Source organism: Trichogramma pretiosum, unplaced genomic scaffold, assembly GCF_000599845.2.
Source record: "Trichogramma pretiosum strain Unisexual culture from Peru unplaced genomic scaffold, Tpre_2.0 scaffold1, whole genome shotgun sequence".
Classification (NCBI taxonomy): Eukaryota; Metazoa; Arthropoda; class Insecta; order Hymenoptera; family Trichogrammatidae; genus Trichogramma; species Trichogramma pretiosum.
In genome coordinates this window covers 961,376-972,895 of record NW_019641703.1, presented here as the reverse complement: position 1 = coordinate 972,895, position 11,520 = coordinate 961,376, and the positions used below count along the sequence as shown (strand labels likewise).

Below are 11,520 nucleotides of genomic sequence, written 5' to 3'. Positions count from 1 at the left end.
ACCTTATTATTGTTAACTATATAATAACATTTTATTTTAACGATATACTAATTATTATGTTGATAAATGAATTATCAATTAGCTTTGACAATTGCAAGAAGTATCCGGAAAGTTGTGAAATTGATTGATAACGACCTGTATCATTTTCACTAATATTATCTGCATTGGTGAGGCAAGCTTTTTATATGAAAGAGTTTAATAATAATATTTGCTTTCACCACTACAGCAGGAATGCAAACCAATACAAATGATACTACTTGTGAAAATAAATAGTACTTAAGTTTTAATAAATTTAGAACAGAAAAAGATAATACGCCTAAAGTAAATTACGTCTTTGAGTTGAAAATGAATCACAATAAATATTAGATCAATATATGTATTATATTTGAGTAAGATCATTTTGGCAGAAAAAACTTGATTCATGCTCCTTAAGTGAAAAACATCACAAATAGTGAAGATTTATGTAGCAGCCATATCAGATATATCACGAAGAATTTATGAATTATATTATATGCAATGAAAGGAGATAGTAATGTGTGTAATGGAGAAAACGACGTGATTGCAGCCTTCCGCAGTATTTTAAGCTTAACATAAATAATATGCTTTTTAATAATGACTATTTTATCTGAATATATGAGTTGTAATATTCAATTGGAAAGTCATTTAGACGTTTAAGTAAAGAAATACATTTTGGAATTTTGAAAAGAACTCCGTTTTTGTATTCTCCTTTTTTAAAATAAAAAATTTTGTATAAATATGCTTGATAAAATTTTGAATGTCTCTCGAGTAATTTGTATTAAAATGAATCTCTTTAACAAAACCGAAAGAATGCAAATTCAAAATTCCAAGAATTGTCGCAAAAATATTTTAGAGACATGAATTGCGAATATATTTTTATTGATGTTGTTTAGTCGTTAAAATAATCATAGCGAGAGATTACTTTTTATTATTTAACTAATGTTGAAATTACTTTTTTCAACACATTTCGTTGCGAAAATGTTTGCATTTAAATTTCATTAGTTAATTTCTCGTTTTTTTTTTCATCATTCTAAGTATGCGTTGTTCAAATGCTGTCTATTGTCTAAGTTATGCGTTTTTAGATACGTTCATTTATGTTTATGATTGAGAAGTAAAAATAATATGTGCAAACAGTCTAAACAAGATCTACACTCATTTTATTGATTTTTTGCTACCTTTTCAATCACAAACCAGTATTTATATTCAAAAGCTTAATGACGCACTATTAATCGTTACTTATTCTTGGTGGAGGACCATTCGTAGGTATGTAATTTAACTTCACCGATTTCAACCGCCGCATATTCCCGATCGGTGACAAAAGTTTTATTCATTGTAGATTTCACTTCTTTTTTTAATCGACGTTGTATAATGGACGTAAACTTGTATCATTGAACTTACTCGAACTTGAGTTTATAATGATATAAGTTAATCAAGTAGTAACATCGTTCGATAAAAAAAACTTCAATTGTGATTTATGTTAACTTAAGGTCATGTTGAAAGATATTTTGTCAACGAATTCAAAGTAACTTTATAGCAAAACGTTTGATATACAAAACATTTCTTTGCGAGAACTATATTCGATGATATTCTGCATACATTTCAAAGCATTACTGTGAAAGAGCTTTGTTAGCTTCCAAAAAAGTGTGTGTATCCTAAAATGTGTCAAAAATTGAAAGGAACTTGGTCTTTTGTATCTATAATACAAACATGTGAGACGTTATATCTTGTAACATGTTTAAGCTTGGGGGCCTTTGTAGATAGATTTTAAATATTACGAGTATTTTTTCACTTGAAAAAGAAAAATTTTAATAAACATAAAGATGTTTGATTATAAATTTCGTACATGCATATCATTAAGAAGTAATCACAAGATTTCGTGCCGCATCTGCGTAAAAATACCCTGTGAAAACAACCACTACTTTTTATTTAAATTATTAGTTAAAGAATCAAATAGGTTATCATATTGTATTTTAATTTTTCCATTTCAAGTGGTTATTTGTTCTTGTCCGATTGTAATTATACTTCTCGATCGCGCGCAAAGTCACATGCTCGTCCAATTGTTTTTTAGCGAAACAACGTTAACGCACTTTCCCATCGAGAATGTGTGTGTTATATATTGTTGCGAATCAATTGTCTGTATCAACGAAAAGATTTTCGACGAAAGGAAAAACAGGAAAGAAATATTGATCATTTGACGTTTCTATTGATAATGACCACTGCCTTACCACGTGAATGATAAAAACGAAGCGATTGTAATTTTCGGAGGAACGATGTAAAATTATTTTGAGAAAAAAAACAACCATAATTGTAACATCACCTTGTATTCTACATTATTAAACTTCTATACTATTGACAAAAATAAGAGCTTTTTTTCTTGTACCTGTTTTTATCCTATTTGTTCCTCTTTTTTTCATTGAGGTGATAAGAGGTCATTGACTGCGTTTTTTTTGCACAATCAAGAGACGAAACTGTAACACTTGTTACATATGTCAATATCACGTAGCGATTTTATAGCATGCCGGTATGGACGTGTAAATATTTGAAGATTCATGTTGTAATAATTTCATAACTACAGGTAAATTTTTGCCATTACAAAGTAATTATCATATTTTCAAGGTTTTGCGGCAATTTTTGCATTTTACGATGCGTTTTGGAAAATCACTTTACTAAATGAAAAAACTAAACTACATCGCAACTGTTAATTCGTGGGATATCGTTAATATTTTATTGTAAATTGATATTTTACTAAATATCGCGAAGTACGAGTAAACTTTTTCGACTGTAACATCATCCTCCTCTCGAAAAGTTTCTCGAAAATAACGATTTTCTATCCGGTTTTATCCAGACTGTTGAAATTCGTTCACCCCAGTCTAAAACCCCAACTATTCAGAGCAAGTTAGAAAACAGTTTCGTCATTCTTTAATCCTCCCAAATATAAATACAAAGCACAGATACTTCCTACGTGGCTTCACCTTTGTGTCCAAAAAAAAAGAAGACTTTTTCCTCGACTCATTATTGCTTTGCAAATTTCGAGCACTCCTGCAAAACAAACGGAAAATATCGATCGGAACACACAATGTGTATAATGAGGGACTCGCTTTAAACGAAAAAAATAGGAGCATATTATGAAAATTGATCTCGTTTTAAATATAGTCGCACTCGTGACTTACATCGACGAAATGATTCTACATTTTTTTTCTTTTATTTCACACGACGACTGACTTGGCTGAGCAATTGATAATTTTTTACGATGTACGTGCATTCGTTACGTCAATGCATTTTATTACAATTTTAAAAAAATCGTAATGTAAATTAATACAAAAAGAAAAAGTTGAGAAAACGAAATCTTAGCGTTTGCTTGTTTTACAGACTTCAAGCATCGATCTTGAGCCGCGATGGAAACAAAAATCGATGACACACGAGCTTTTGGCCATTAATGTCAATTAAATAATCATTAATGATAATGATGACTAGAAAAATTATGGCTTCCTCGTCGCCGTAAAAGCTCGCACGTGCCGAAAAGCGAAGATTCGCACAGCCGCGCCTCTCGACCGACAGCCAATAATACGAAGGCCTAACAATGTATACAAAAACACTCGATCGAAAGTACAAATACACTCGGAGTAGACAATAAAACGATTTTTCGCTCGTAACACACACCAGAGACATACAATAAAATTTCATCGCCTCGAACAGAGACGAACGCCGCGCCGCGCGCGCGATACATATATAAATATAATATTAAGTATGTATATAAAGGTGCACGAGCGAGCGAGCAGAGTTTTCATTCGACTGCGGACCATCATCGAGCACGAGAGCACCGAGAGCAGCAGCAGCAGCGGCAGTGGAAGCGGTAGCAGCATATATTTCGTTATACAGAGACATCGTCATGCGAATGTCCAATCTATCATTGACACTGGCTTACGGCTTCGGCCTGCTGATCGGTAATTTGCGACAAAAAAAATCAACATAAGCATTAGCGTAATTGTTAATTATCTCGCGCGCGCGCGCGCGTGGCTCTCCGAGCCGATATTCAGTTACACGATAATTCAAGGCTGTGCATCGAGCGCCGCGTGCAGCACAATCATTCACAATGATTTTTCCTTTTTTTTTCATTCATTCTGTCTGTTACACCGTTGTCTTAAAACTTTTCCTCGTTCTTCACATCGTCGAATGTTCACCGCGTTGCTACTACGTTTTTGTTTATTGTTTTACGCAGCCGTCTCGTACTTCGTGAGCGATGCTAGTCCCGTACCCCTGGAATTGGTGCACCATCATCAGGCCGCCGCTGGTAAGGACGACCTCACGACCATCATCATCCTCGGCGCAACGGTAAGATTTAATATTTATACATTCCTGTCAATAACAATATCTCGAAATTTGTGCTTACCTGAATTTTGTATTATAATACACAGGGTGACTTGGCCAAGCGTTCGCTCTACCCGTCGCTCTGGAACCTGTTCAAGAAGAACCGGCTGCCAATCAACACGCGCATCATCGGCTACGCTCGAAGCCGCAGTAGCGTCGACGAGATACGCCGCAACGTCGAGGCCTTCGTCAAGATCACCCCCGAGGAGGCCGAGCTCTACGACGAGTTCTGGTCCAAGCAGACCTACGTGAGCTCCGCCAACAACGACGAGCTCGGCTACCGGGGCATCGACGCGGCCTGCGACAAGTTCGAGACCGAGCGCCATTATCGCAGGGCCGATCGCGTCTTCTACATGTCGCTGCCGCCCAAGTTCTTCGCCAACGCGGCGACCAACATCAAGCGTTACGCCATGCCCAAGAGACCCGGCCAGGTGAGAATAGCCGTGGAGAAGCCGTTCGGCAGCGACTCCGAGACTTCGGCGGCCCTCGCCCAGCATCTCGACTCGCTCTTCAAGCCCGAGCAGATCTTCATCATGGATCACTTCCTGGGCTACGACATGGTGCAGAATCTCGTCACTCTGCGCTTCGAGAATCACCTGTTCGATCCCGTCTGGAATCGCGACAACATCGAGGCGGTCTCGGTCCTGTTCGAGGAGGCGTTCGGCATCGAGGGCCGCGGCGCCTTCTTCGACGCCAACGGCATCATTCGCGACGTCGTGCAGAACCATCTGTTGCAGCTGGTGGCTCTCCTCGCCATGGAGAGACCCGTGAACGGCAACATAAGAGAGGCCAAGGTCGAGCTGCTGAAGGCGATGCGACCCGTGGAGGCCAACGACACCGTGCTGGGACAGTATCTGGGCGATCCCGAGGCCGAGGACCCGAAGAAGCGAGTGGGCTACAGGGAGGACCCGACCGTCAAGAACAAGGAATCCACGACGCCGACTTTCGCCTCGACCGTGCTCAAGATCGACAACGACAGGTGGGCCGGAGTGCCGTTCATCGTGCGCGCCGGCAAAGCTCTGGGGCGCACCCAGACGACCCTGAAGATACAGTTCAAGGACGAGGATCCGGCCAAGAGGGACGAGCTCGAGATCAAGCTCAAGGGCGAGACCATATCCATGAATCTGAACTCGAAGATTCCTGGCATCCTCAACGAGTCCGAGAAGGTCAAGCTGAACTTTGTCTATGCCGATAATTACAAGGTTCGTATAGGCAATTTAGATCCTCGAGCTTAAAATTTAATTTACGACTACTAATTGCTGTTTTGTAATTTTTGCAGAACGTGACTATACCCCGTGCCTACGAGCGACTGTTTTACGAAATCATCAACGACGAGCAGCAGAACTTTGTCAAGGAGCAGGAGCTGGTCGAGGCCTGGCGCATATTCACGCCTGTGTTGCGCGACATCGACAACGGCAACAACGAGCTCTACTTCTACAAGTTAGTGTCACCACTCCGATCCTACTTTATATAAATGTTAAAAAACTCATTTATAACATTTATTTCGAATTGCAGATGGGGTACACCCGGTCCCGTTCAAGCCGACGAATTGGAAAAACACTATGGTTACTACACCAAACACGATCGCAATTGAGACGCTAATCATTTATAATGCTGTATAAAGCCGATTTCATGTCATTTTCGTACGTGCTCATCGCATAAATCGTATTATTTTTTAAGCATTTATTTTATTTTTTAAGATCATACAATTTATACAGAGAGATGTATAACGATATAAATAAACAAAATTGAAAAATTACCTGTGTTGATTGAATCATTCACGTATAAAATTTCACTTTTTCAACAAATGCTTGACAAACGGGTAAAAAATAAAAATATTCATTTACCTGATACCATTCACTATAATAATCATGAAAAATCGTTACAACTCTAATTTAATTGCCGACTGGAAAAGTTTGGCGACAAGTGCGAGCAGCATGAAAGCTCACTCGAATCATGCGGGTGTTGTCGTCTGCTAGATCGCAACCTCACGCGTGCGGAGCAGAGAATCAAACAGTGTACACATTACACTGCGAGCTATCATGGCAGCGAGGAAAATCACGTCCGGCACCGCCAACAAGGTCAAGTACTTGATGGGTGTCTGTCAACCCACTTGGAAGGAGAATGCAACAAAAGTCGAGATCTTCGGTCACGAATACGATCATCGTCTGCACATGGTATGCATCGGCTCTTGCTAATGTTTACGTTCATCAATCGCTTCCTTCGAGGTTAAGTCATCGATAAACAAGAATCGTTTTTCTTTTGACAGTTTTTCAGGACGAAGCGCTCCGTTTACGCCCACGATCCCGAGAAAAAGTGCAAGACCGGCGATACGATTCTTGTAAGACAGTTGCCGCAAAAGATGACGAGATTGATAACGCACGAGGTAATTGATTGTGCATTGTGTTGCTTACAATTTTGATGGATGTGTCAAAAGGGTAAATCAAAGAATTGATCCTATTTCGTTCATTTGCACAGGTGATCGATGTTATCTATCCACTTGGTGATGTCACTGATCCAATAACAGGAAAGAAGGTTGCAGCTGGTGTTTACAGAGATGAAATTAAAATAGTCAATGAGGCATTTGGAAAATCAAAGACCGGATTCGATTATGACACAGCACCACCTCGAGGTGATCAAGAAGGAATACGTGACTTCACAGACAAACCAACTTACAAAAAGTACCATGAAGAGGATCAAGATCCTCATGCTCTGTAAATAGTTGTATTATAGTTTTAATAAATTTGTTTGTTAAGAAAAGTTTTCTGTCCAAGACTGTTAACCCTTTATCGTCAACTTGACTAGTTACTTTGTTTGTCAGTAAAGAGAAAAAACATCATCATCTTGAAATACTATTACTTTTAATTTAACAATTTACAATTTATATTACATAAGTAACTAACAAACTTTTATGTAGACACTTACTAGTCAGTATTTACAAACTTCCTTATTTAAATTACCAACTAGTATAATTGTTACTTTGTTTTAAATTAATTTAAAATACTTCCAACGCAGTCACTTATTTTATCATTTGATGAATTTATCAATTAATTTTAATCAACTAGTAAAAAAAAGTATAGAATTTAGGAGACAATTTTTTTGTATAACAATCAAATTGATAAAATGAGAAAATCCTTATCTGTATACTTAACTATTCAATGACTACAATAATTTTTTATGACAATGAATGTTGAACGAGCTTAATTTCACTCTGTACAAAAATTAAATATTTCAACAAAGTATACAGTTTAAAGATTTTTCAATCTCCTAGAAATTCCCGTTCTAAGGCTGCACCCATTGCGTTCCATTCACTATTATCATCGTAAGTATCATTTTCAAGATCGCTCACATCTAGAGAATTAGTATCTCCAAGATCCAAGTCTGGTAAGTCTCCTCCATGACGGAACTTAGTAACTGGATCCTCTTCGTCGTCTTCGTCCTCGCCTTCATCAAGATCACTTACACATTCGTCTACATCGTCGTTTTTGGTGTTATCTGTTTTACGTTTTTTTGCCATACGCGAATCCTCATCATCTTAAAAAATAAAATTGTTGTTAAATTGATAGTGCTAAAAAATATTATACCTTGAAAATACTTACAGCCATAAACTTCTCTATCATCTGAATCGTCTGAAGATTCTAGATCCCTTTTTTTACATGAATTACTTGTATCATTATCATTATCACTTTCATCAGAACTATCCTTTAAATCGTCATCAACTTCTTTACCCATATCAGCGATTTCATCGCGAGATAGTGTTATTAGAGGATTGTCTGGGAAATGATTGGGATCTTCTTCATCCTCTGCTTCCGGTAGTGTTGATGGATCAGGCGTAGTACAATGTGGAGGTGGTTTTCTGAATTCGCGAGCCTAAAATTAACGTATAACGGATTATTACAATAAAATTAACTAGCATTCGTAACAGACTATGATTAATATCAAATTTGGCATCATACTTTTTGTAAGGGTACTTCTTTCAGAGGGAACAACCTTTCATCAACATGTTCCCATCTCTCTGCACAAGTCCATAGCCAATCTGGATTTACTATCTTTATTTTTGGATTTTTTTTAGCTTCTCTACACTTTGCTGTACCTGGATGAACAGCAACCAAATGTGTTGTTTTATCAGTTAGTTCCTGTAAATATGTATCAAATTTAGAGATAGAGTTGACTTGATTATTGTGAAAGTATTCAGTGAATATATTAGGTACTCACTTGGGTTATTGTAGCACCTATACCTTTTGCTACTTTGTATGGTCGACTTTCATCAAGATTTTGATTGGTAGGTACAAGACCACTAAATGTTAAGTGTAGCCCCTTTAAGATGCCTAATCGAACTTTTGGAATTATTTCTTTAAGAGTTTTTGTTCTTGGATCGCCATTTTTCTCATTGTAAAATTCAGCATGTATTCTTTTTAATATATCTTCAAGATACAATAAGTAGTCATCATGATCTTCATTATCTTTTTTTACTTTATTTTTATTTTCATTCTCCTTCTTTTTACTTTCATCATTTTCAGCTTCTTTTTCATTGTTTTTATCGGTTTTGACATCTTCTTTTTCTTCTTTTACTGTTTCACACTTCTCGTTGCTTTCATTTATTTCTTCTACTTCTTGGTCATTATCAGAGTTTGAAAATTCTTCTTTATTTTCATTATTTGATGGTTTTTCTTCACTGTTGCTATCACCATTATTACTTTCTATGTTACCTTCATCATTTTCTTTGTATAAATCTTCTTCAGAATCTATTTTAGGTGCTTGAGGATCTCGTTTTTCTAAACCATCTGGTGCATTTATATCACCTGTATTTTTGAAGTAATGATATGGTTTGACTTGAACAAGATTTAAGCACCCTTGCCATACATCATCTCTATCATCTATTATGCATACCATGTCAACACCACAAGGAAATAAAGCTCTGCAAAATAATATATTTTTTTTCAACTGTAAAACATTTATATCAAGTTCACAATAAATACCTTAAATTTGCTGTTTTTGATTGGGGATCAAAACATTCATCTCTGGATAATATCCGGTGAGAAAAAAGTTCTCCAGTTTGATCTAAAGTTCGAGCAATATGGTGTGCATATTGTCGAACTCCAAAAGTACAGATGTGTAATTCATAAAGTTCACTTATTCGTTTCAAAAACTGTCTTGTATGAGGCCTCAAACGTGTGTGATACCATGGTGAGAATTTACCATACAGTTGAAAATGAAAAACATCCTTCAATGAAAATATTAGTAAATTAATAAATTAGTGTAAATTGTGAGTATAATCTTCAAATAAAATTATTATGAGGAAACATACCTCTAAATCATTAGGAACATGATCATTTGTCGTGTGTATAATAGTTTGATCAAGATCAACCAGTAGTACCAATCGCTTATCATTGAGTAATCTTTCCTTATCTTCTAAACCAATTTTTTCAGCCAATTCTGGAGTCACTTTCAATTCAGGAATACTGTGAACCATTGGTACATTCGCTTGCATTAAAGCCTCCTTTTGGCCTGACTCAGCTTCTTCAATCAAATCAGCTCCACACTCTGCACACATATCCTTCATCACAGTAGGATGTTTGCATTTTTCTAGCTGTGCTATGACTTGACTGAAAATTCAAATAAAAATTAAAATTAAAATTAAAATTGAGTTTTCATAAGTATCTTAAGGAAAAAAACGGAAACAATCGAGACTTTTGATACCATAAAAAACGCACTTGATTAAACATGTATAAAATATATGAATTATTCAGGGATATAAGCCACAATTGGCCATTGTAGTACAAAGCCTGAGAAATCTATAGCCGCTCCGCGGATAGCACGTCGCACACCCACGCGTAGAATCAAAACAAACAATAGAGGCGTATATACTTAATAATGCGCGTGTATAACACAACGCGCGGCGCTTACCCCGGATGTAGCACCTCGTTTTCCTTGACGCACAGTTTGACGACTTTGCCGACTTGCGTTGACTTCATGCGTTTCTCGACCTTGTCCGTGGCGACGTCGGTGTAGATCAGCAACAGCTTGCCGACGTTAACGAACTCGCCCTTCTTGATGCGCCATTTCTTCGCTCTCGAAGGGCCATCCTCGTTGGGAAAGACGACGTTGATGGGCGACATTGTGTCTGCTCCGACAAATTTTTCAATGGAAACTTTCGTACAGATGCCGCGCGCGGTCGGTCCTGTATTATTTGTTACTCTTTTTTTCTATCTCTTCACTTTTCACGAACGATCTCGACGAGTATTACTCGCATGTGGCCGCCAGATAAAAAAGAAATGCGCGGGAGAAAACGTAAACAGTCGCGCGAGACTCTCCGCTACATATATTCGCACTACCTCGTATAGGTATGGTAACGCATATATATATCTATAACCGTGTGCGCGCCGTGCGCTATATAATCTCTGCCTCTCTTTTCACCACGCGGTCGCCCGTATACTATTACTGCGACGGTCCGATATTTTGCAGCAGCAGCAACAACGATCCGCCGAGGAATATATCGCTCGATATATACGTATATAGCGTGTGCGGGGATCTCTCACACACGCGTTGTTACGCAGCGAGGTATATATGCAACTCGTGTATACATATACACCAAGTACGCACACCGACACTTATGCACTTTCAGGCTGCAGCACGAGGAGCGAGAATCAGGCGGATCGATCCGCGGTTATAGCGTGCTTTTTTTAGCACTGCAGCTCTCGCGGCGATGCTCGTTGTATATACCTATATGTACCTTGTGCAAGCTATAGGCAGCCCGGACACCGTATTAAAGTTCGCTCTGCTATGCCGCGTAACAAAGACACTGACATGATATCGGCGCGAATTGCGTCGCGTTTTATTATATTAAATATACGATTACACGACGATCGATACGATATTCTTTTTCTGCCGGAGTACACAAGAGGAGTCGTGTATCGCGCGTATACGGCCGAGACTGCAGTACACAACACACGAGAGAGAGAGACAAAAGAATGGAGTCGTACGTTTGTGTGTGTGTGCGAAAGAGCGATACAGTTGCCGTCGCTTGTGTATACTATACGTATAGGTATACTTATGCATGTATAACACACATTTATATGATGTATATTTTGGTTGGATAAACTCACGCTTGTCTCAAAATACCGTATTGCGTGC

The 11,520-nt window shown here is 37.9% G+C and overlaps 3 protein-coding genes across 3 annotated transcripts; 2 read left to right on the top strand and 1 right to left on the bottom strand.

Moving 5' to 3' along the window:
• Positions 1–3,723: 3,723 nt before the first annotated feature.
• LOC106655421 (glucose-6-phosphate 1-dehydrogenase-like) lies at positions 3,724–6,145 on the top strand. Its single transcript, XM_014375806.2, has 5 exons — positions 3,724–3,962; positions 4,238–4,350; positions 4,434–5,588; positions 5,666–5,826; positions 5,902–6,145. The coding sequence occupies exons 1-5, from the start codon at positions 3,908–3,910 to the stop codon at positions 5,978–5,980; spliced, it is 1,563 nt and encodes a 520-aa protein (XP_014231292.1). The 5' UTR covers positions 3,724–3,907; the 3' UTR covers positions 5,981–6,145.
• Positions 6,146–6,394: 249 nt separating this feature from the next.
• Positions 6,395–7,141, top strand: LOC106655659 (28S ribosomal protein S17, mitochondrial). Its single transcript, XM_014376167.2, has 3 exons — positions 6,395–6,563; positions 6,656–6,772; positions 6,865–7,141. The coding sequence occupies exons 1-3, from the start codon at positions 6,429–6,431 to the stop codon at positions 7,102–7,104; spliced, it is 492 nt and encodes a 163-aa protein (XP_014231653.1). The 5' UTR covers positions 6,395–6,428; the 3' UTR covers positions 7,105–7,141.
• A 310-nt stretch (positions 7,142–7,451) lies between these two features.
• LOC106654664 (RNA polymerase II subunit A C-terminal domain phosphatase) lies at positions 7,452–11,383 on the bottom strand. Its single transcript, XM_014374634.2, has 7 exons — positions 10,294–11,383; positions 9,695–9,992; positions 9,366–9,610; positions 8,602–9,304; positions 8,343–8,522; positions 7,986–8,256; positions 7,452–7,920 (listed from the first exon to the last, which is right to left on the bottom strand). The coding sequence occupies exons 1-7, from the start codon at positions 10,503–10,505 to the stop codon at positions 7,646–7,648; spliced, it is 2,184 nt and encodes a 727-aa protein (XP_014230120.1). The 5' UTR covers positions 10,506–11,383; the 3' UTR covers positions 7,452–7,645.
• Between the last annotated feature and the right edge of the window lie 137 nt (positions 11,384–11,520).